The sequence below is a fragment of the Delphinus delphis genome, chromosome X (genome assembly GCF_949987515.2).
Source record: "Delphinus delphis chromosome X, mDelDel1.2, whole genome shotgun sequence".
NCBI lineage: Eukaryota > Metazoa > Chordata > Mammalia > Artiodactyla > Delphinidae > Delphinus > Delphinus delphis.
Genome location: NC_082704.1, coordinates 2554778 through 2578311, shown reverse-complemented (window position 1 = coordinate 2578311; position 23534 = coordinate 2554778). Strand labels below are relative to the sequence as shown.

At 52.9% G+C, this 23534-nt stretch overlaps 2 protein-coding genes across 2 annotated transcripts; both read left to right on the top strand.

Annotated features, from left to right (window-relative positions):
* The first annotated feature begins 818 nt into the window (after positions 1-818).
* Positions 819-7021, top strand: FATE1 (fetal and adult testis expressed 1). Its single transcript, XM_069540372.1, is given in 6 exon segments — positions 819-843; positions 846-923; positions 1862-1985; positions 4140-4299; positions 5928-5996; positions 6770-7021. Coding segments are annotated over 6 exon segments (708 nt in total).
* A 10444-nt stretch (positions 7022-17465) lies between these two features.
* CNGA2 (cyclic nucleotide gated channel subunit alpha 2) lies at positions 17466-23215 on the top strand. The gene is given in 7 exon segments (XM_060001796.1): positions 17466-17575; positions 17777-17848; positions 18386-18556; positions 19530-19637; positions 21420-21520; positions 21820-22668; positions 22671-23215. Coding segments are annotated over 7 exon segments (1956 nt in total).
* The last annotated feature ends 319 nt before the right edge of the window (positions 23216-23534 follow it).

The window sequence follows — 23534 nt, the reverse complement described above, 5'->3', positions numbered from 1 at the left end:
ACCAATTGTAGATATTAACAACAGCTACAAAATGCCTTGATAACAACACCTAGACTAGTGCTCGGAATAACTGGGGGCCTTAGGCTAGCCAAGTGGACACATAAGCCTGACCCTCACAGAGGTTTCATCAGTAGGGAAGCTGAGGGAGAATTTGAACTTAGACCGGGGGGGGGCAGGGCTGGGGACACTCGGGGCTTTGGTGGCCGTAGGCAGGTCCTTCTTCTCCTGCCCGTCCCTCCTTTGGTTCTCATGGCTCTTGTCCAAGCTGACCCAGGGCATCAAAAAGCCATGTCCCCTGTCTGGGAACTCTGGATTGGGGAAGGCAGGGGATGCTCTGCAGAAGGAGCTTTCTTAAGTGTGCTGTGGCCTGGATTATTAGCCAGAGCTGGCCTTGCAGAAGCCATGATGGGATCTAACCCTGCTTTGGCCACTGACTGACTCTGGAGTCCTGTGCTAGTCTGCCTCTATCTAGAAATGATGCCGGGTGGAGCCTACTTGCCCCCCAGTGGGGTCAAATCAGATGACCCGAGAGCCAGGGCAGTTCTCACAGGCAAAGGTTCCGAGCCTTGTCACTTCTCCTAAGTTGCTTACAGAGTAGCAGGGGAGAAGGCCTCGAACCCAGCCAGCAAGATACAGCAGGAACAGAAGGTGCTGGGTCCAAGGCTTAAGCCCATAGAGGGAGTCTGGCTCCACCCCCATGTCCAGGTGTATCTTCCTTGAGCGCCTACCCCTCAAAGAGCTGATTTGCCAAGTGTCTCCTCTGTGCCTTGCTCCCTGTGCATTCTTGGCCACAGCTTACAAGTGGACAACTGGTTATGATGGCAGGAGGACCCCCAACATCAAAGAAGACATAGAAATGTCCATGGCTGAAGAGCTGGTTCCTGCAAGCCAAGGGCATAGCTAAGAGCACGTGATCCCAGCAGGTGAGGATCCCCTGTAATGTCCCTTTCCTTGGGTGTCTGCACCTGTGCATGTGTGTTGGGAAACGTGTGGGTGTGGCTAGGCAGACACTCGTATATGCATGCATGTGTGTTTGCATGTGTGATACATGTGTGTGTCTGTGCCTTGGTGTGCCTACACATATATTTGTGGTTTGAGTGACAACATCCCCCCGCCCCACATCCAAGCCACCAGTGTGTCTATTGCAAAACATTCAGAAAGCTCAATTTATGAGATCAATCAACTCAACTCTCTCTCCTAACCCTGCAAAGCCTTCTTCTGCCCTTTAGAGTAAAATCCAAACTCCTTGCGATGATCTACAAGATCCAAACAAGGTCATCTCCTCAATATACTTCCTGCTGACCCACTCCACTGTGCCTTTATGCCTGTCCTTATAACACCCCAAGAGTGTTTCTTCTTCACAGCCTTTGTGCAATGAATTCCCTCTGCCTGGAATGCTCTTTCCCCAGATTTTCCATGGCTGGACTCTTTTTCAGGTCTCTGCCTCAATATTGTTTCTGACTTTTCTAGAAGTAATCCCTTCCTTCTGTTATCCTGTTTTTATCATTTTGGGAGCATGTACGTCTTGATCTGAATCTACACTGGTGGACTATTTTCTGCCCCTCCCCCGTTCTCTCTACACACACAGATGGTCAGTTTCTTGATTGCTGCCATCTTGTCTCTTGGCCATTGCTGGCTTTTTAATAACCTAGCCCAGATATTGACACTCAGTAAACACTTGCTACATTTTGAATAGACGAAGAAACTGAGACCTGGGATGAGCTGGTAGACATCAGTGAATGGGTGTTGAGTGATTCCTAAGAAGTTGGGAGATCCTATCCTTTTTCTGGTGTGTTCTGTGCCCATGAAGCCTTGGTATAGCCTCTATGGTTGTTCCTGGGTCCTCTGTTCTTCACCCTAGAAATGAAGGGGCAGGGTTCCCAGTCCCTGGGTGTTTCTCAGAAGCAACAGAAATTGGATCTAAAGGCTGCTGGCTCTGCTGCAGTTTGGAATATGCCTGCAACCTGGTCCAAGAAAGTGGTACTGTATGGGGCCCTTGAAACTTGGTGGCTGGGTTGGGTTTGGGAGTACCAGCTCTAGTCTGAAGGTAGTAGGTCGAGCAGGGCCAGATGTTGACTTTGGGGGAAGGATGAAGCTCCTGTGTACTAGGCAGGCAAACGAGGACAGCAAGGTCCAGCAAGAGGTCAGGGCCATTATTTATTTGGCTGGCAGTTCAGCCTAGAGCCCAGAATGCCTGAAGCACACATAGCTTCGGGAGTACATATATACTTTACTGTACAAAAGTCCAGGGTGTGTGAAATGACACTTTCTTTTATTAATAAATGAATAAATATATTTATGTTTATATATGTACATCTATATATGTATATTTTCTCTATATATCTATATTTTATATCTATCTATTTCTATATATAATTATGTATTTCTACATAAAATATATAAAAATATAAAAATAATTATATATAACTATATATAAATATGTAAATATAGATATACATATAAATATATCTATATTTATATCTTAGGGCTGGGACAAGGGTAAGGCAAGTGAAATTCATATGCTCCCTGGTTATTAGGAAATCCAGTCAATTGAATCTGAGTATATTGTGGCCAATTCTTTAAGCTACATTCAATTTGAGTGAGGGAATGTTCTAGAAAAAATGGTGGCTATACTGTTGCAAAGGATACTGGGAAAAGGCAGCCATTTTGGAGAAGAGGAAGACCTGACTGTTCTAGAGAATCACATGAGTCCCTGAGTTCCGTCCTTCTGTAGCCAATCCTTTCAGCTACGTTTGATTTGGGTGAGGGAAAGTTGTAGAAACATGGTGGCTACACTGTTGGAAAGGTTACCGGGGAAAGGCAACCAGGTTGGAAAGGAGGGAGAACTGATGTTCTAGAAAATCACCTGACTTCCATTGTTCTGTAATGAATCTTTTAAGCTACACTCACCATCTGAAGGAATGTTCTAGAGAAAATGGTGGCCACGTTGTTGCATAAAATACTGTGGAAAGGCAGCCATCTTGGGGAGGAGGGAGACCTGACTGTTCTAGGAAACTACTTGAGTCTGGTAGTTCTGTGGCTGATTCTGTTAACTACATTCACCTTGGATGAGGGCAAGTTGCAGAAACATGGTTGTTATACTGTTGCAAAGGTTACTGGGGAAAGGCAACCCCACCAGAGAGGAGGGAGACCTGACTGTTCTAGGGAATGTTACAATAAATGCTGATATTATTCCATCCCCAATGAATAAAGAGAAAGAGAGCTCCCAGGTCACAGACCTCCTGGGAATGAAAATAAGCCAGAACTATTGAACTGGATTCATGTGTCCTAAGGCTGAACTCAAATCAAGATGCTCCAGCAGGTCAGGTTCATGCCCTGACACTGACGCGGGAGGCGGAGGTGCTATAGGGGGATTTAATTAACTTCTGGATTAATTAACGTTACCTCTTAGGACCAGGGGAGTACACCTTTAAAAACTAAAGTCCTTATATTGCATTTGGAAATTAAATTTAGACATTTAGAGTTAAATTTCTCAATTCTACTTATTTACTCATTATTTATTTTTGAGTAAAAAAGTTAATGGAACTCTTACTGCCTCTGAGAGAACCACAACCTGAAAGAACAAAAAATTCATAATACTGTTCTGTTCATTGGGGGAAAAAATGTAATGTGCCTTAAAAAGTGCATGAAGATAAAAATAACAGTTTTGGAAATAATTAACAGAGGGAAGCTGGGACTTGCTGTAGTTCATAGATTTTCCTAATCTCCATCAAATGTAAATAAAAATCCGATGTTTTACAGTGTATATAATTCTAAATAGAGGGTTTCTAACATTAAAATCAAAAGAGTAAAAAGGCAACCCTTTTTGGACAGTTAGACCTGTCATCTGATGGGTGATCATAAGTTATCATTGAGCTTACAGATGTTGTTAAATTAATTCTTATGATATTGATGTGTTAAAATATGTTATCTCAAACAAACAAACAGCACACCCCAGTCACTGATCCTTATTTTGCCTTCAACTCTCTCAAAAAGCTTTTTCTCCTTCTGATCCCAAGATATAGGAAAATCAAGGGGATAGTGTGGAAATTGTTCTAGGAGAAAACTCTCCATCTAATTCCCCATTATAGTCCTGGAGTCTTGTTAACATACACTGTCCTTTTAATGCTATTTTTGAGGTATCTTAGGAAGAAGAAGAAGAAGAAGAAGAAGAAGGAGGAGAAGGAGAAGGAGGAGGAGGAGGACGAGGGGGAGGGGGGAGGGGGAGGAGGAGGAGGAGAAGAAGAGGAGGAGAAGAAGAGGAGGGGGAAGAAGAAAATAAAATACTATGGCTCTGAAGTACTACTGTTCACACACACAAAAAAAATCACACACAAAAAAAATCTGTGTGCACTTTTGAGAAAAAGAAATGTTGTCCTACCACAACAAATGGAGCATGGTGGCAAAGTTCTTATGAAAATCCTTTGGAATCCTTTAGACAGAAGATGTTCCACCTTGCACTTTAACATTTTCTAAGGAACAGAGGAGGGCTGCAGGTCTTTCTCAGGTGACAGGTAAGCCTTAGTTGTCTATTTCCTTCTAAGAATGAGGCAAATAGAAGAGGCAGCCCAGAACGCTGAGTCTGGGTGAGGCCTGTCAGATGGCAGGTTCTGCTTTGGCTGTCCTGCCCAGTATCCTTAAGCACTGCGATTCAGAGGGTCCTACTTTGAGGCACCATCACCTCCGCTTTCCCACTCATTTAGTTCAGGTTTGGGCTTGAGGGTAAGTGCCCGGCTGCCTACCAGATGGGATGAGAGCAGTGGGTGACTGTTCCATGTCCAGACCTTCAGTTAGTGCCCCTGTTTTCCACCTCAGTCCTCCTCCACCCTAGCGGCCCTGCAGACTCCAGGTCTGGGTCCTCTCGGAGGGCTGCCTGGAAGGGAGCTCCCTGCTCAGCTGCTCCCCATTTGCTTCCAAGAGCCACGAGCCAAGCAGAGGCCTGCTTTGCTGGGTTTCTTTATCGGCACTTTCTGAATTCCACAATCTTGTTGAGCGCTTTCATTCTTCATTGCCTCTCCCGTTATCTTGTTTCTTACGGGTTTATACTATTTTCCTGTCTTTGCTGTCACTTTAATGGAGTCTTAGGTGGAAGCAGTGTCAAAAAGGAGAGGCATGATAGTGTCATGGTTGAGAGCACAACCTCCGGAGTGAAACGTCCTGGGTTCAATGACTGCTCTGCTACTTACCAGCTGTGTGACTTGGGCAAGTTATTTGCCCTCTGCGTCTCAGTTTTCCTCTTTCAAAATGAAGTGATAGTGACACCCCTTTCGAAGGCTCATGATGGCGATTTAATGACTTGGTATTGGCAAGTGCTTAGAGGATGGTCCCTGGCATGTGGTGAGTGTGTGTTAAACAAGCAGCTGGTGAAATAGTTCCTCCTGCACTGGAATCCTAGAGCTGAGATTTGAACCCAGGCAGGTCTGGCATATTCTGCTTCTCTGGCCCACACTGGCTCTTCAAGGCATGAGACCCCTCTGACCCCAGAGCTCTGGGCCAGAGACCACTCCCCCCAGTCCCAGGAGTCATTAGCAGATGGATCAAAACAAAGGCTGAGGGGATGACTGGGCTCACCCTGGTTTCCCAGTAGCCAGGGTTCTCTCCTGAGCTCCGGCGCTTCCTGTGTGCCCCTGGGAACTGTGGTCACCTCGCTAGGCCTCAATTCCCTTGGCTCTGAAAGTGAGGTTTTCCTCTCCCCTTCAGTGCTTGCTCAGACTCAGCTGATGTCTGCATGTCACAGTGCTGGCAGAGGACAGCTACCCGGGAAAGGAAGGACTGCAGACCGACAGGCTCACTGTCCAGAGAAGCTGGACACTGTCGCCACCTTACCCACCTGCCTTCATGGCCCTCCTGTGCATCCTGGCAGGCCCGGCCTGGGACCACTAGAAGCTCTGAGTCTCTGTATTTTCTTCCTTCCCAGCAACCCGTAGGCAGATATGGTCGCTGAGATTGGCCTGGAAGAACTAAATGGACTGGAGATGGAGGTCATGAGAAGACAGGCGAGTGTCCAGGACCCACTTGGAGGGTGGAGGCAGAATCATGGTGTCTTGGGGTGGCTGGGGCCACCCACCTGGAGGGTGCGCAGCCTCTCCAATCATCTTACCGTCTAGCACTGGAGGTGAAGTCGGGCTCGCCTCCCCTTCCTCGCAGCCGTCTTGGCTCGTGTCTGATTTTGATGCCCGGCCTCAACCCTGTCTCTCTCCCTGAGATGTGGGAAGGGAGAAGGGGAGGAGAAAAGGAGGAGGTAGAGGGGATGGCAGAGGATAAGAGAAGTCTATGCAGAAAGAGCAGGCCAAGAGGTCTGAGCGAGGGGTCGCCTGCATTCACGCCAAGTCCAGGTCTCCTCAGGAAGAGACCCCAGCAGGCATGGGTGTGGGCATGGAGGGACATCTTCCCTGGTGGCCCTCTCTGGCCCCTGCGTGTCACCCCATCCTGGGGCCCTCCCTCTGGGGCTGCTCTCCCCACACCTTTCCCGGCTCCCCCCGGCACAGCTGGGACGGGCTGGCTTCTTCCGGACAACGGGAAGGACACCAAGGTCGGGGCGAGGCGGCCGGGCCTGAAAACAGAGGCAGCCCCGCCCCCGGGTCCCTCTGGGCCCACCCCAAGCCCCTGGTCTCAGATGCTCTGCTTTCTTCTTGCCCAGAGACACTTTGGCCTCCCGAAGGGCAGCAGAGGCCCTCCCTGTGCTAACGTCCTACTCTTCCCCCCACTGGTGTGCTGTGGGCCTCCCCAGAAGAGACTTGCTCACCAGCTGGCCCCGGTCTCTCTGCAGCTGCACGTGATCACCGGTCTGCGCGCCGTGGAGGACCAGGGTGCCGCCTGGCGCCACAGGGAAGCCGTGTTCTTCGCCATGCTGTTGGCTACCCGCATCGCCAACCTCTGGCTGTGGAGGCACAGTGGTGCTTCGTGCCGACCCGCCGTGCAACTGGAGCCCTTCCCCCCTCCCCTTCTTCTCTTCTCTCCCTCGGCCACCCCTGCCCATCCTCCTTTCAGCTCTCAGCAGCCATTTCCCAACTCTGCCTGAGAGAAGCCCTAGCTGCTGGAAGGTGGAGGAAGTGTGGAATCCCAAAGGTCTGAATGGGCTGACATGCAGCCCCTTTGGAGGGCGAGGAGGGTGGCTTCCTGTCCCCACAGTAACACCAGTGGCAGGTAATTCCTGCTTGCCTGTCAGGGCTCCATGGTGACCATCTTAGAGCTAGACCTTGCCTCCGGGCCCTCAGCGTCCCTTCTGTTCCATCCTCGGCAGGGGCTGGGCTGTGTCTTCTCCGTTTTCTTCAATGTTGTGCACAGGACTCTGCGCAGAGAATGTTCTCAATAAAAGTTCAGTGATAGCAGCAAACACTGGTGGCTGAGCTTCTTGCATCCGGGACTCATGTGGGAACAGCCCCTCTAGACAATGACCTTGGTTCCCTCTTCCCAGCCCCTTCCTCCCTCCCCGTCGCCAGACCAGTCGGGGGCCTCCTTATGGGCAGGGTTTGGCAAGGTCCTTCCTGTGCTGCTCCCACCAGCGACAGCTTATGGGGAAGCGGTTCTGCAGCAGTAGCTCGTCCTGGTCGGGTGTTACAGGAACTCAATCAGAGGAATCTCCTGAACAGGAACAGAAACTTTTCCATTTGTTCGGGAGGAAATTGAGTCCCAGAGAGGGGAAACATGGCCCCGGGGTCATCTAGCAAGACTGAGACAGGGTTGGGTCTAGGATGGGGTCTCCTGAACCCATCTAGGGTCTAGGGCTCAGCCTGCCTCCTACAGACTGGTCGGGGACCAGCCCCGACTCGGCTCTGGAGGCTGGATGGGAGGCCACACAGAGGGCCTTTGAACCCTTCTCCCCTGTGTCCACAGCCCTTTAACATTCACCTCATACAGGACAGATTGCTGGGTAGGGCAGTGGGACTTGACCTAAGAGGGCAGGAGTGTCACTGCTTGGGGCCTGGCCTCAGGGCGAATGTACTGGGCTGCAGGAGGCCTTCAGAAGAGCTGCTTCTCTTTCCCTGGGACCAAAGGATAAACACACATTTCTCAGGGGCAAGGACCTAGATCATTACATTGTCATTGGCTTTAGCGGCTAAACGGACCTTACCCAAGGCCCCAAGTGTCTGTCAAGGCTTCTCCATCTATAAAGGTGAGAGAGAGTGTTGGTTACTAGATATAAAATAAACATGACCCTGTGTGTGTGTGTGTGTGTGTGTGTGTGTGTGAGAGAGAGAGAGAGAGAGAGAGAGAGAGAGAGAGAGAGAGAAAGAGAGCACACGTAAGGAGGGATGGTGAGAGGGAGAGAGACTTGAGTCCTTGAGCCTGCTCTGCCCCTGCCCCGCCCCTCTCTGGCCCTCAGTGGGCTCCACACAATGAGGGAGTTCCTGAGCCTCCGGGGCCTGTGGTACTTCTGAGAGCAGGGTGTGGGTCTCCTGTCAGCCCTGTGCCGTCCAGTGCACATGGCTGCTGGAGCTCGGGCTCTGCTGAGAGCAGAAGCAAGAACATTTGGTGAAGAAACAGTTGGAAGATTCCCTCTCTGGTCCCAGAGAAGAGAGGGTACTGGGGTGCCAGAGGAAGACCCCTGCAGAGTGGGGAAAAGGCAGTGCCCGGACACAAGCGCTTCTAGTCAGGAGAGCCAAGAGGCCCAGGGAGGACCCCGCCAAATGGGCCCTGGAGCCCCAGGAATCCCCTGAGGACCTGGAGGAAGGCCGGGCTGCCTCTTTGCAGGCCACCCGTCCATCCCCCCGCCCTCGGGTGCCTCTCCTGAAGCTGCTCCTTTCTTCTGCCCCAACCCGGCCATGCAGGGGTGTTCAGAGGAAGGGACGGCTTCTGAGGGGCTGGGCAAGGTCTACCCTCTGGGACGTGGGAGTGCATGTGTGTGAACGAGCACAGACATGTTTGCAGAAAAATCTGCTTGAAAATATGTTGTGAAACAAAGGTTCACCCTTGGGAGCGCTTTAGCTGAGGTGCAGACAAACAGTGTGGAGGCCGCTGGAGAAACGCCGCCTCCCGGGCCGTGAGCAAAGGTGGAGCCCTGGCCTGGGCCCTGGCTGCCCCTCCACCCCTGTGCTGTGACTGCTCGCTGCTCCTAGCCCTGCCTGCCCGCTCCATGCCCAGACGCCTCCAGAGGGCGGAGCCCGAGCTGTTCCTTGCTGGCCCCTCCACAGGGCTCCACGGCTGGCGGGATGGCCTCTGCCCAGGGTCCCAGCAAGCAATCCTGGCCTAATTGCCTCCTGAAGGGAGGTCTGGGTCTTGCCCCCTTTCCCTTCCCCAACCCTGGCCCCTCTTGGAGGCCAAGTCCAGGGAACCCTGGAGGGGAAGGAATGGATTCCCCCCAACCCTGCCCCACCTCAGGTACCTCTTGTCTCTCCCAGGTTTCCCCCGTAGTTTGCCCTCTGGCCAGGGAGGTAGGCTGGGACTGTGAACGAGGCCGGAGGCAGGTGAATGGGGGCGGTGAGCAGGTGACTCTGGGTCCCCAGACACAAAACCCTGAGCAATATGTGCTCTGTGTAAGGGAGGCCTCCTCGGGGAGCTTGGGAGGGGCTGCCTCTTGGGTCTGGGCAGACAAGCAGCTTCCACACAAGGCAGCCTGGCATCCAACCCTCACCTGCTGGCAGCCTGGGCTGTGCAGGGTCCACAGTGAGAAGGTCAGGCGTCCAGCCAGCGGGCAGTACAACTTCTCCAGTGGGCAAGAGCTGCTCTGGGACTTGCCTCTCCACTCTGCCTCAGCTGTGGGCATGACCTCCTCTGGGCCACGGCTGGCCTCGGGCAGGGTGGGCAGGTCTTTGACTGAGAGCTGAGAGGCTGTGAGCTGCTTGGGGGTTCGGGGACCCCACTGGCCTGGGGACAGGAGCATTGGGAGGTCTCTGCTGGCCGCAGGTGCTGATGAGTCCCCAAGGGCTCGTCTCTGATTGGAAGCTTCTCGGACGGACCAACAGATGCCGACTGTGGCCAAGACATCTTGCCTCTGAAGCCATCTGACTGGTGAGGAAGGGCCGGTGGCCTCCACAGGGTCAGGGTTAGAGCCCGTGAACGTGTGTAGGTCCTAGAGCTGGGCTTGACATGGGCCTTCGTGTGCCCGGTTTGCCAGGGAGCTGAGCGAAAGTGGCTGTGTGGGGAGACTTTGTCCCTTGTCAAAGTACACGAATGCAATCTTGGGGACTTTAGGAGCACGGAGGCACTGAGTGTGATGCTAGGCTTGCCTCAAGGCAGCTGAGCCTTTGCTCCAAGACTTTTCCAGCCACCCTCCCTGCCACCCTCCTAGGGGACAACGGAGGGGCCAAGAGCCTGCCTGGCCAGGAGGGGTGGGTGGGAGAGAGGGAGGAGTCTGTGGGCCTCACCACTTGCATCCGCCCCCACTGCCTGCCTGGTTCAGGACATTTCTGGGCACCCGAGCCTCAGAGCACGAGGACCGTGCCACTTGGAGCTCCTTGGATCCCTGCATATGAGGAGTAACGGATGTAGGAGTGGGGTTATATATGGTGCTTCTGCCATAAACCCTGCTGGGCTTGTAGCCTCTGCTTTCAGCCCTTCGAGCTGCAGCCTGACCTCCTCAGGACAGCCTCGAAGGAGAGCGCCTGTTGCACGCCTCTCAGGCTTTGGGGGCCAGCACCTTTGCCATATTTTATTTTTTTATTTTTTGAATTTTATTTTATTTACTTTTTGCCATTTTGACAAATGCATCTGCAGTGAAGCCATTAGAGCTTCTGGCTGAGGGAAGATTCCGGAGCCAGCCAGCAGGCCTGGGGCAGGGATAGGCTTCCCATTTTGGCTGTCCAGCTGAGCTTGCCACACATCTCAGCTTGAGCCCAGACCAGCAAGTAGCAGTTCCATCCATGTCAGACTGTGGCCCTCAGTACCACTTGTCAAAGGGAGGCTTCCAGGGTGCGGGCTGCCTTCTCCAGAGGGAGGGTCACTGGGTGCTTGGACTGGGCACATGTGCTTGGAGTTGAGTCCCAACTGTGACTGACAAGGTGTGTACCTGGTGGGCGCTTGGGTGCCATGGTGGCCTCAGAACTGCCAGGACTAGCCGTGTCCACCCCCCACCAGGCTCCAACATGAGATGCTCTCACTGGAGATGAAGCTGAAAATATAGGTCTGCTCAGATCCGGAAGGGGTTTGAATGCCCAAATACAGAGTTTGAAATTTATTATACAGATGAACTTTCAATCCATTCAACGAGTACCTGACACTATCCTTAGTCCTGGGACACAGCAGGGAACTAGGCGCTCCCGGTCCCTGCTCACATAGATGTAATCATCTTGTGGGGGACAGAAAATAAGCAAGTAAATCATTGTGAAGACACGATAAATCTATGATACAAATGAAGAATGAAAAAGTGAACACGAAACAAGGTGTGGATTTTGGAATGTGCAGAGCAAGTTTAGGGAATTCATTCATTCATTCACACATCTAAAATATATATGTGCTTGCCGTGGGGCTAGGCTCTGGGGATTAATGAGAAAGCGAAACATACAAGTCCCTGTCATGATGAAGTTTATTTCTAGGGTGAGGGCATCTGTCCACAGGTTTTAGAAGCAGGAGTGACAGATAGATCCAGGTGTGGACTGACTGAACTCACCCTGGTGGTGTGGAAGAGGAGAGGACGGGCTGGGGCCAGGCCTAGGGCAGCAGCAGTCAGCATAGACAGAGAAGAAAGTACCGGAGAGAGATTTCAGCAGTACAACCAACAGGATTTGAGAATGGGGAGGGGGTGTCAAGGATTACTCCTACCTTGGTTTCCGGATTGAGCGCAGGTGGGGAGAGATACGCCTTTCTCAAGGTAAGGCACTGGGGAGATAGGAGCTGGGGCTGGGGTCACAGGGTCATGTCAGTTTGGGACATGTTGAGTCCAGGAGTGGCTTCTCAGTGAGGACAGCAGGGGCTGGGGGGATGGGCTGCTGTCTCTAGGGTGTCGTCTGTCCTAGGAGGAGCCTCCCCTGGGGTGTGGGCCGACTGTGGCTGATGTCAGATACACTGCCCCAGTCCCATCTTTATCTGTAAACAAATACAGCCTCTGGTGGCAAAAGCAGCCCAAACTTGGAAAGTTTCTGATTTAATGGTGTCCACGCTAGAGGCTCCAGCCCCTTGTCAAAGGAGTGACGAAGCGCGCTGATCTGCCAGACCTCTTGGGCAGAGTCCCGTTTCCCGTACGTCCCACTGGAGATTTCATTCATTCAAAAGACAGTGGTCAAGCATCTTTTTCATGGAGGTGCTAGCCTCGAGCCTGACCTCAAGGTGGCTGATGATGGCCACAGGCGGACTGGCCTCAAGGAGCCATGCCTGCCCAGTGAGTGCCAGGCCCTCACTCCACCTGCAGAGCCCCTTCCAACTGTCCCTCCAGGCCTGGGGCACAAGGGGTCACTGCAGCTTCGGCTCCACACTCAAAGTCAGCCCTGAGAGCCTGCTGTGCCTGGTGCAGTGCTGACCTACTTCTCCTCTTGGTACTCATGCCCAAGTCCCTGGCTCTGTTCACCTTCCAGGCTGGCCCTGTGGTCGAGTGTGGAGCCAGATTGCTTAGGTGTGACTGTGTAGAATGGGGCTAGTAATAGCATCAGGCTTGCCAGAGTTTTGTGAGAATTAAATGAGTGAACTTAGGTCAAGTGTTAGCAGCAGTGGTAGCTGCTCAATGAACGAGAAGTTGCCCCCTACATCCCCACTCCCCATTCTAGCTTCCGCTTGGCTCTCCTTGTCTGTGTCTGCCTGCCTGCCCACCTCCCTGCCACCCATGACGTGCACAACCCTCCCCTTGGCACGGTTCTTTGCCTGCTGCCCAGAACTTTCTCTACTGCAATGGCCAGAATTGCTACTAGCACATGATTTGCAATGTGTGGCAGTATGAAAGGGAGGAGTTAAGGATGACTCTAAGTTTTTTTTTAATTTTATTGGATTATCGTTGATGTACAATGTTGTGTTAGTTTCGGGTGTACAGCAAAGTGATTCAGGTATACATATACATATATCCACTCTTTTTCAGATTCTTTTCCCATGCAGGTTATCGCAGAATATTGAGTAGAGTTCCCTGTGCTATATAGTAGGTCCTTGTTGGCTTCTGACTTGACTAACTGGGAGAACAGGATTGCCTTTGTTGAGCTGCTGACGAGTACTGGAGGATAAGGTTTTGAGGGGAAGATCAAGTACTCGGTTTTTGACATATTCAGCCTGAGATTCAACATCCAAGTGGTAACGTCAGGGAGACAAACTGGAGTTCAGGAGAGAGGCTGGGAAGTTGTTATAATTTGCAAGTATACAGTATACAGTATACAGTATCAGTATACAGGTGTGTTTAAAGCCAGAAGACTGGATGAAGAAGTGACAAAGAGAGAAAAGATAAGGAATCTACTCAGTCACTGAGTTCAGGACACTCCAAAGTTTAGAATTAGGAAAGAGGAGGAGGTTTCTTCAGAGGACACTAATAAGAAGTGGCCACTGAGGCAGGAGCAGAACCAAGAACATGGAACCCATTATTTCAAGAAGGAGAGAGCGCCTAACTTGTGTCAAATGCTGCTGAGAGAACTTCCCTGGTGGCGCAGTGGTTGAGGGTCCGCCTTCCGACGCAGGGGACACGGGTTCGTGCCCCGGTCCGGGAGGATCCCGCGTGCCGCGGAGCGGCTGGGCCCGTGAGCCATGGCCGCTGGGCCTGCGCGTCCGGAGCCTGTGCTCCGCAACGGGAGAGGCCACGGCAGTGGGAGGCCCGCGTACTGCAAAAAAAAAAAAAAAAAAAAAATGCTGCTGAGAAACACAATAGATGTGGACAGAGAATTGACTCTGAGGATGACCTGTGTTCCTGGTTTTCTCTTTTATTTTGGGAGCAACACTGAGGTCAGAGACTCTGCCAGACTCACCTTTCTCAGCTCAGCACCTTGCGGAGACCTGGTGCACACCAGGTGCCTTGACCATACGCATGGAATAGACGAATGACTAAAAGCACTGGGCAGCGGTGAGATTTGAACGAGCCACAGACCGGAAGGTAGTAGCTCTGGCTTCGAGCCTTGGTTGTAGTTCCAGCTTGCTCCTTCTCTTCCTGGCCTTAACATCTCTGAAAGAATCGTCATCAGAATGCTTCTAACCAGGGTCCAAGAGACTCCCTGGACCAGGCTGGTGTTTCTAGAAAACTCTTGGGCTGGCTGATCAACTAGTGGACGACGAGAAGGGAGGCCCAGAAGTGCACTACGATTGCTGTTGGGCTTTTTACAGAATTAAGGTGCCTGACCTTTGGTTTGTAAGCTTCCCTCCTATCATCTCTCTTCTCTTGGCCAACTACACATCTGCTGTCTTCCTCATGCAGCCTAGCCCTGCCCTCACACTTGCTTCGTTTCTCCAGTGCCTTCCTGCAGCGGCTATTGCAAACTTTCTGGCCTCCTGCAAGGTCCGCATCTACCACTGCCTGATGCCTCTGAAGATGAAACCCCCTCCCATTTTGCTGAGAATGCTGGGGATTGGCATGAGTGAGCTTCTTGCCCTGTCTCTCACTGTTCCCCTACCCCCATCTAACATGTCTGCCTATCACCTCCTTCCCCTCCTGGCCTGTTCATCAGGGACCCCTCCCCTCTGCATTCTTCATAAGTCACCTCTCATCTACTCTGGTACCTGGACCCACCCGTTCTATCCATCTTTCATGAGCTGCAGCCCTAACCGGGGTTGGTCACAAGCACAGATATTTTCACCATCCCTCCTCAAAATCCCTTCCACTTGCTTTACTATCTCCTTTGTGTAAAAGGAGTCTGAAACCCTACAAACAGTCCTCTCTACCAGCACTCCTTGAGGCTGCTCCTGATGAGGTCACCAGCGAGGCCCCTAGAGTTCGAGCAGGGCCACTCCAGCTCTCATCTCAGTGGGAGGAAGGGTAAGCCTCTGCCGGCAGCCCTGCTCTCCTGATGTGACCCTGCAGGCTCCTGCCTCCCTGAGACTCCGTCTCTGGGGGCCTGTCCTCCGCAGTCTCCTCAGGACTCTCCCCTCAGCCTTGCTCTCATGCTGTGGTGGGGTGAAGGGTGACGCTCATCCCCTCTCGGAGCTTTAACTGCCAGCAACCCAGGTGGTGTCCATGTCTCCCCTCCAGTCCAGACCCCAGTGAGTGCTGGGCTGGTCAGAGTATGCTGCAGCAGGCCTGGAGAGCGACTCTGAAAGCTTGAGACCAGGCCGGGGCCTTGGGGACAGAGGGCAGTGAATGGAAAGATTTTTGACACTTTGTAGGGGGGACTGAGAACAGAGACTGCTTGGAGCAGATGACTGAAGGTTTTTGGCTTGGGTGACTGCGTAGAGGACAGGTCCCTTTCTGAGTTGGGAAATTTGAGGAGAAGCTGATTTGTAGGTGAAAAATGTCAAGGTCAGTTTTAGGTAGGTTGGGTTTGAGGCACCTCAAAGAAGGAGGTGTCCAGCAGGCAGCTGGAGATATGAGTGGGCAGCTTGGAAGAGACGCCTGGGTGGGGACATAATGGTAAGCGAGGTCTGGGACTGGATGAAGTTTCCAGAGCAAACGCGCAGATGGGAAGCAGTGGCCTAGCTGCCTGCGGGCTGGGGATAGCTGCCTGCCCTTGTTCCCTGGTGAGAGGTCTGAGGGGGCATTTCTCGTGAAGGGGCACGTGGGTGGCAGAGCATGCAGGGCAGCCAGACAGAGGGAAGAGCCTCTTCCTGGCAGAGAAGGAGCAGGGATCATGGGAGAGGAATCTGTCTCGGTGCCAGAAGCTTATTGAGGACATAAATGTTGTCATGTGCCCCCAGAGCTGTCCCTCTTGTGGGCTCAGTGCCACTGCTATTGGGGATGATCAGTAAGGAGGGGAGGGGTCCAAGTGGTGGCAGGCAGGGCCAACGCTGGCTCTCTATCAGCAAGAGGCTGTCCCAAGTCCTCGGCCTGGTGTTTGCAGCCTCCCTGGGTGGCCTTAGACTCCTCTGCCCTATTGCTGTAAGCATAGCTCACTCTGTAGTCCGGGTCCACCCTCCCACACCAGTGTCCCCTCCATCCCTGCAGTGAACTTGACCTTCACTGCCCCTCTTCCGCCCCTGCCGTTCATCCCCTGGACAGTGCTCTAATGTGTTCCACTCTGGGCCTGAGTTCCAGCCCCTCTTCCTCTTCAGGCTTCCAGGAGGCCAGCACCGAAACCTGATCAGTGCAAGAGGCCCCAGCTTTGTTTGCATTGCCTGGAACTTTCTGTCTCCATGGTCAGCCACCTCTAGGGTCCAAGCAGGGACTCAGCGATCCAGGTTCCTCTCCCTTGGGTTCCCTCGCTAGCATCCTGGTGCCACAGTCCCACAGAGAGCAACAGGTGAGTGGCTCTGAAGCTGCTTGTTATTACCACTCACTGCAGAGCGCAACTTGCCTGCCATCGCCATGGTGATGACTTCAGAAGCTGGAACAAGCTTGGGGAGGGGGTTGGGATGATGAGCTCTAGCAGTAGGTAATCCGCGGGGTGTGCTCATCATTTCTGACCAAATCTGGTGGGGCATGCCTCAGCAGGGAAGAGCCATCCCGTCCTCCCTGACCCCATGCAAAACACACGGTGGAACACCATCTCCTGTCTCTCTTCTGGATTTTTCCCTCTCAGGATGCTTCTTCTCAGTCCATTTTGTGGATAACTCCTCCTCTGCTCAATTCGTAAATGTTGGGGTTCTCCAGGATCCTTCCTGCGTGGCCTCACCCACTTGTTCTCCCTCACTCCACACGCCCAATCCCTTCCCCCTTGTCTCGGCCTTCACTGGCACCATCTCCTCCAGACTTCTCCCCTCTTGCTCCCCTCTAATCCAGTCTCCACCTAGCAGTCAGAAGGATCTTTCTAGAATATAATGCCATCCTTGTCATGCTCCTGTTCAGCCCTTACAAGGCTCCCCATAGCCCAAAGGAGAGAGTCCTGGTTTGGACCACTGCCTACAGAGCCCATGGGAGCTCTCCCTTCTCTCTTCCGCACTCCTTGCCCCATCCACCGGGCTACCGTTTGTTCCTCAGCTTGGAGGTGCCGGAGAGAATGTGATCAGAGCAGAAAAGAAGGACCTGCAGAGTCACTGCCCCTGGTGAAAAAGTCAGTGAGAGATAGGACTCCCACCTGAGGAGAAGCAGAGAGCTGGGGGTGGGGGCAAGAATTTGGGGTCAGTGGCTAGTTTGGAGGCGCTCAGCAGCTTCAGCCTGTGCCGGACAACAGGAGATGGCTTAAACAGTTTCTCGTTTGGTTTGGTTTCCCTCTGTTAGTTCATATGTCAAGAAGTTCACTGAGGTAAAAGAAAAAACACATCACGCGGTTTAGCACTGTTTGCCTTTGAAATTGCCTATGGGGGTGGGAAGAGCAGCATCTCCTGGGTGCCTGGAGCCTGCCATGCTGGCAATGCAGATACCCTTGCCCTGCACTGCCACAGCAATACCCAGGGGAGCTGGGGTTTGCCAAGTGGGCCCTGGCTCTGTTCTCAGTGCTCACCTGAGGCCCTCCCGCCTTATATGGGTGCCAGGGTGTTCTGTGACCTCCCTCTTGGGCCTCTCCCTGGCAGGTGAGGGTCCTGGTTGTGCATGGAAGATGACAGAAAAAGCCAATGGAGTGAAGAGCTCCCTAGCCAATAACCACAGCCATCATGTACCTCCTGCCATCAAGGTCAATGGCGAAGATGACCACAGGACCAGCAACAGGTGAGTCTGCTGAGGCTGGATCATTGCAGAGGTGGCCCTGAGGCTGCGACTTTCTCCCAACTGTGCCTCATTGTCACAGAGTAAATAATCTTTGGCTCAAGGACAGCCTCTAAAAGGACGACGGGAGGGGAGAGTGCTAATAGGAGACAAAAAACAAAGAAACAAACAAGCCCTTGGTCACCCCTGCTCCTTCCTCTGCAGGCCACAGTCTGCGGCCGACGATGACACCTCCTTACAACTACAGAGGCTGCAGAGGAGGGGTGGCTTCTGCAGGTGGGTTTCACCACTGCCCTGCTGCAACCCCTCCGTCCCATGGGGCCTGTCAGATCATGGGGTCCTCTCCGTCCCACAGGGCCTCTCTATTAAGACCTCTGGGAAGTACTGTCAACGCTGTCCTAGCTCAACTTTTTCTCGGGAGGAGGTTCCTGTGAGCAGGCTCGGAGTGGCAGTGCAGGTTTCTCTTCAGACTTGCCTGTGGCACTGTTGGGAGGAGAGATGCTTCCCAGCAGAAGGGTATAGGTAGAGGGCTCCCAGGTCTCCAGCCCAGAGTTGTAGGCCCCATGGGGAACGCAGGAAGCTTGAGCCAACCTTCCTCCTGACCTGTCCTCCCTTAGCATCATCTCCATCTTGCCCCAGAGACCCCCTGTTTGTTCTTCACAATCGACAGAGACGGCACCTCCTACAGGAAGTCTTCCCAGATTAGCCCCTTACCCCTCAGGCTGCTGTGTTGGGAGTCACACCCGAGCACCATCCCCCTGTCCTCGGCGCAGGTCCTCCCTCCACAGTGCGGTTCTCTTCTCTCCTCTCTAGGATTGCCTGCCTCATGGGGGTCATCAGAGAGTGGGCCAACAAGAATTTCCACGAGGAGGAGCCCAGACCTGACTCGTTCCTTGAGCGTTTCTGTGGGCCTGAGCTCCAGACCGTGACGACACAGCAAGGAGATGGCAAAGGCGACAAGGACAGCGAGGGCAAGGGCAGCAAGTATAGCTGTCTGGCCTGTGGGACTGGAAGGACTCCCAAGCATGCGGTTGGAGGGTGTGCTGGGGTTTCTCATAGCACAGCCAGGGGCTGACCAGGGCCTATGCCCTCTCTACCAGCCAGTGGCCCACCTGCCACAGGAGCCCCTGCTGGCTTTTCTCACCTTAGCTGCCTCTTGCCGGCTGTCCTCTTGCTGCTTACCTGAATGTGGGCAGGGAGAGGGCTCAGCCAATGGTGCGCCAGCCCCATAACTACAGAGGAGGGTGCATATAGGGAATGCTGTGGAGGGGATGCCAGTACCGGTGCCCATGTGAGCACAGGGGTGGGTCTCTGAAGAGGCCATGCTGGGGGGCTGCCTGGTGGGAGAAGGCCCAGAAACGACTGAGCGAGACAGAACAAGCGGAGAGGCCAGAGAAGGCGGAGCTGGAGGGTCTGTTCTTTGAGGAATGAGTAGGCGACTGTGGATGTCTGGCCAGTAGGGGAAAAGAGCTCTTGCCAAGGCAGGACACAGCATCTGGGAAAGTGATTTGGGAGCTGGAGGCCGGGGACTAAACAGGGAGTGGGGGCGGGGGCGGGGACAGGAAGCACGTGACGCTTCCTTGCTTGGAGTTCCTCTCTCTTCCCCGGAGGGATGTGGGAACCGGCCCTGAGCCCTCATTACCATGCTGTGGACGTCCCTTCCCAGGGCCTGAAGCCTGCCTCAGTGAAAGCACTACCCCTCATGCGCCCTCTGGGCAAGAGACTTCCAGAGGACAGAAGAGCCAGTGGGCCCATGTGGGGTCTCTTCGCCCTCCAAGCTCTACTCAGATGCACAGTGCCAGGTTGTGGCTTCCTGAAAAATGAGGCCCTAAGACAACCCGTCCCTCACACCACATATACCCTTAGGTGTTGCTTTTTCAGGGTCCCTTGGCTACTGGAAGCTGGGCTGGGGCCACACTGGGGAGCCAGTTCCCAAGCCTGGCCTCTGTCTCCTCAGGAAGAAATGTGAACTATTTGTCTTGGACCCAGCTGGGGACTGGTACTACCACTAGCTATTTGTCATCGCCATGCCTGTCCTCTACAGCTGGTGCCTTCTGGTGGCCAGGTGAGCAGGGGGTGGTCTGGGAGGGTGTGGCCAAAGCAACCCAGTCCCAGTTGTGAACACAGAGCTCACCCCAACCCAGCCCTCTTTCTGGATTCCCTGCTTACCAGTGGCCCCTCCCTCTTCCCTATTAACCCCCAGCTCCTTCAACCCCAACCCGATTTAATATGCTGCCAAAAGCTTCATGTCTATCCTTTTCCTGGTGTCTGTAATCTCTTCCTACTTCCTCATCCAAACCGATACTGTCCTAGGTGAGGCCGGCCCCCTCTCTCCCTGGGACAAGTACAAAAGCCCTGCAGCCATTCCTTACAGGCACTCTTGCCCTCTCTAATGCATCTTCCACACTTGCAACTAGCATGATTGATAGAAACTGGGATTTGATGATGTCAGGCCTTCCTCACAAACCTCTCAATGGTCCCTCATTGCCCACAGGATGAAGTTCAAGCGCTCAGCGTGGCCTTCAAGGCCCTCTGGACCTGGCCTTTCTCTCTAGCTCCACCTTCTGGACATACCCCAGCCCCAGCACTCACTATTCTTGGATCAGGACATGCTGTTTCCTCAAGAGAAAATTCCCTTTCCCCATTTTCAACCTATGGAGATTCTTCTTGCAGTCTCAGTTCTGAAGTCATTCTCCACATGTAGCTTTTCCTGACAGTGTTGCCCCCCCATCCCCTACCTCAGTCATTCATTCAGCAAGGATTTGACTGAGCACCTACTGGGTGCTAGGCCTAGTGCTCAGGGCTGGGGACAATGTGGTGAAAAAGACACACGTGGTCTCTGTGCTTCTGGAGCTCTCAGGCTAGTGGGGGACACTGACAGTGAACATGAACAAACCAATGCCCGAGATGAGTCCAAGAACCAGAGGCAGGGAGCTACTAGAGAAAGGGCATTCAGGGTGGACTTCTCTGAGGAGGTGGTACCTTGGCTGAGACCTGAGTGACGAGAGGAAGTTGGCTATTTAGATGCTTCAGGTTGGTGGAGGGAACATTCTGGGAGGAGGGAACAACAAGGTGCCAAGCCCCTGTTTCAGGATGGCCTAGTGTGGCTGGAGGACTGCAGGTGAAGCATCAGACAGGCTTTGTGTGCCAGGGGAGGGGGCTGGGTTTTATTCTAAGTGTAACCAAGTAATCAGAGCTCAGTGCTCCTCCCTTGACTTGTATGCTCACTGAGTCATCATCCAGGGTTCTGTCCCTTCTTCTGCCCTCTCCCGAGGCACCTACCCATCCAGTCACCAAGTCTCGTCAATTCCTCCTAAAACTCTCCTGCCATCTCCAACCTCTCTTCATTCCCACTGCTTCGAGTCTAAGCCCAGCTACTGCTCTCTCTCTCTCATCTGGGTTGGCCAGTACTCTGCGTTGGGTTCTCAATAGGTGTGTGTCGAAGAGCCGAGCATGGAAGCTATTCAGCTGTGTATTGTGTGCATTCTTCCAACAACTCGTTTTTCAGTCAACTCACTCTTGTTGAGCACTTGAATCCTGGGCTAAGATGTGCTCTGGGCTAAGATATGGGGCATGCAGTAATGACGAAGAGGTGGTGGTCTCTGTCTTCTTGGAGCTCATAGTCCAGCGGGCAAGACAGACAAGTAATCGTCAGTAGTGATGTCTACATAATAATAAGGGTTGGAGTAGTACTTGCTTGTGAATGTCTTCTTGGCAGCAGACTGACTGTGATTCATCAGTGCCTCTGGTGGCCATCCCAAGCCCTGCTCACAGTGTGCAAACAGTTTGGGGACTTCAGGGGGCCTTGGCTAGCTTTATGGTGAAGCCCAGCCCTGTCTTCCTGAAGAGCCTGTGACCTACAGAAAGATTACTGCATAGTATGGCTGGTGCTGGACTACTTCTCAGATGTGGTCTACATCGCAGACCTCTTCATCCGATTGCGCACAGGTAAGTGGATAACTGGGATGTGCAGGCAGGACCATGGCCCATGAGACCAAAGGCTTGGATCCACATTCTCAGGAAGCCCTCTTGGCATGGTGTTAGCCTCAAATGTTTGTCTGGGACACAGGTTGGTGGTGATTTGGGGGCGATGTCTTAGGGTACTTATGGCCAGCCATGCTCTGAGTTTCCTATACCCCTCCTTGGGAAAGAGAGTTGAGTGATCACTTTGTTCCTTGCTGAATATTAGTCTACCAGGAGGGACAGGCCTGAAGGCAGAGGTGATATGTTGGCTGTGTCTCCATCAGGTTTCCTGGAGCAGGGGCTGCTGGTCAAAGATACCAAGATGTTGCGGGACAACTACATCCACACCCTGCAGTTCAAGCTGGATGTGGCTTCCATCATCCCTACAGACCTGATCTATTTTGCTGTGGGCATCCACAGACCTGAGCTGCGCTTCAACCGCCTGCTACACTTTGCCCGGATGTTTGAGTTCTTTGACCGCACTGAGACACGCACCAGCCACCACAACATCTTCCACATCAGCAACCTGGTCCTCTACATCTTGGTCATCATCTGCTGGAATGCCTGCATCTACTACGCCATCTCCAAGTCCATTGGTTTTGGGGTCGACACCTGGGTTTACTCCAACATCATTGACCCTGAGTATGGCTACCTGTCTAGGGAATGCATCTATTGCCTTTACTGGTCTACACTGACCCTCACCACCATTGGGGTGACACCACCCCCCGTAAAAGATGAGGAATACCTATTTGTCATCTTTGATTTCCCGATTGGTGTCCTCATCTTTGCCACCATCGTGGGTAACGTGGGCTCCATGATCTCCAACATGAACGCCACCCGGGCTGAGTTCCAGGCCAAGATCGATGCCGTCAAACACTATATGCAGTTCCAAAAGGTCAGCAAGGAGATGGAAGCCAAGGTCATTAGGTGGTTTGACTACCTCTGGACCAATAAGAAGAGTGTGGATGAGCGGGAAGTTCTCAAGAAGCTGCCATCCAAGCTGAGGGCTGAGATAGCCATCAATGTCCACCTGTCCACACTCAAGAAAGTGTGCATCTTTCAGGATTGTGAGGCTGGCCTGCTGGTGGAGCTGGTATTAAAGCTCCATCCTCAGGTCTTCAGTCCTGGGGATTACAAGGGGGTATTGGGAAGGAGATGTACATAATCAAGGAAGGAAAATTGGCAGTGGTGGCTGATGATGGTGTCACTCAGTATGCCCTGCTCTTGGCTGGGAGTTGCTTTGGAGAGATCAGTATTCTTAACATTAAAAGCAGCAAAACGGGCAATCGACGCACAGCCAATATCCGAAGCCTTGGCTACTCAGATCTCTTCTGCTTGTCCAAGGATGATCTTATGGAAGCTGTGATGGAGTACCCTGATGCCAAGAGGGTCTTGGAGGAGAGAGGCCGGGAGATCTTGATGAAGGAGGGATTGCTGGATGAGAATGAGGTGGCAGCCAGCATCGAGGCGGATGTGCAGAAGAAGCTAGAACAGCTGGAAACCAACATGGAGACCTTGTACACTCGCTTTCCCTGCCTGCTGGCTGAGTACCCAGGGGCCCAGCAGAAGCTCAGGCAGCGCATCATGGTTTTGGAAACCAAGATGAAGCAGAATAATGAGGATGACTACCTGTCAGATGGAATGAATAGCCCCAAGCCAGCTGCTGCTGAGAAGCCATAATGCCTTGGTCCCAGCTGCCTCTGCAGCCTTGGCCTTGACCCCGGGGGCTAGAAGAGTTGTGTAGGTCCCCACATATATATGCATTACCCCCATGTCCCCTTGATTTCTCCCAGAAGCCTCTATGTCAGCAGGTTTTTGACTCAATCATCCAGAAGCCCTTCTCCAAGTCCAACTAACAGCCCATCTTGTGCAGAGTGCAGACCGTGTTTGGCTCGGCTTCCAGAAGCTTCAGCCTGTCCAAGTTTAAGGAAGGAAGAGGAGAGCAGCATCTCTCTGGGCTCCTTTGTACCTAGTCACCTCCCACTTTGTTCTTCTCCTT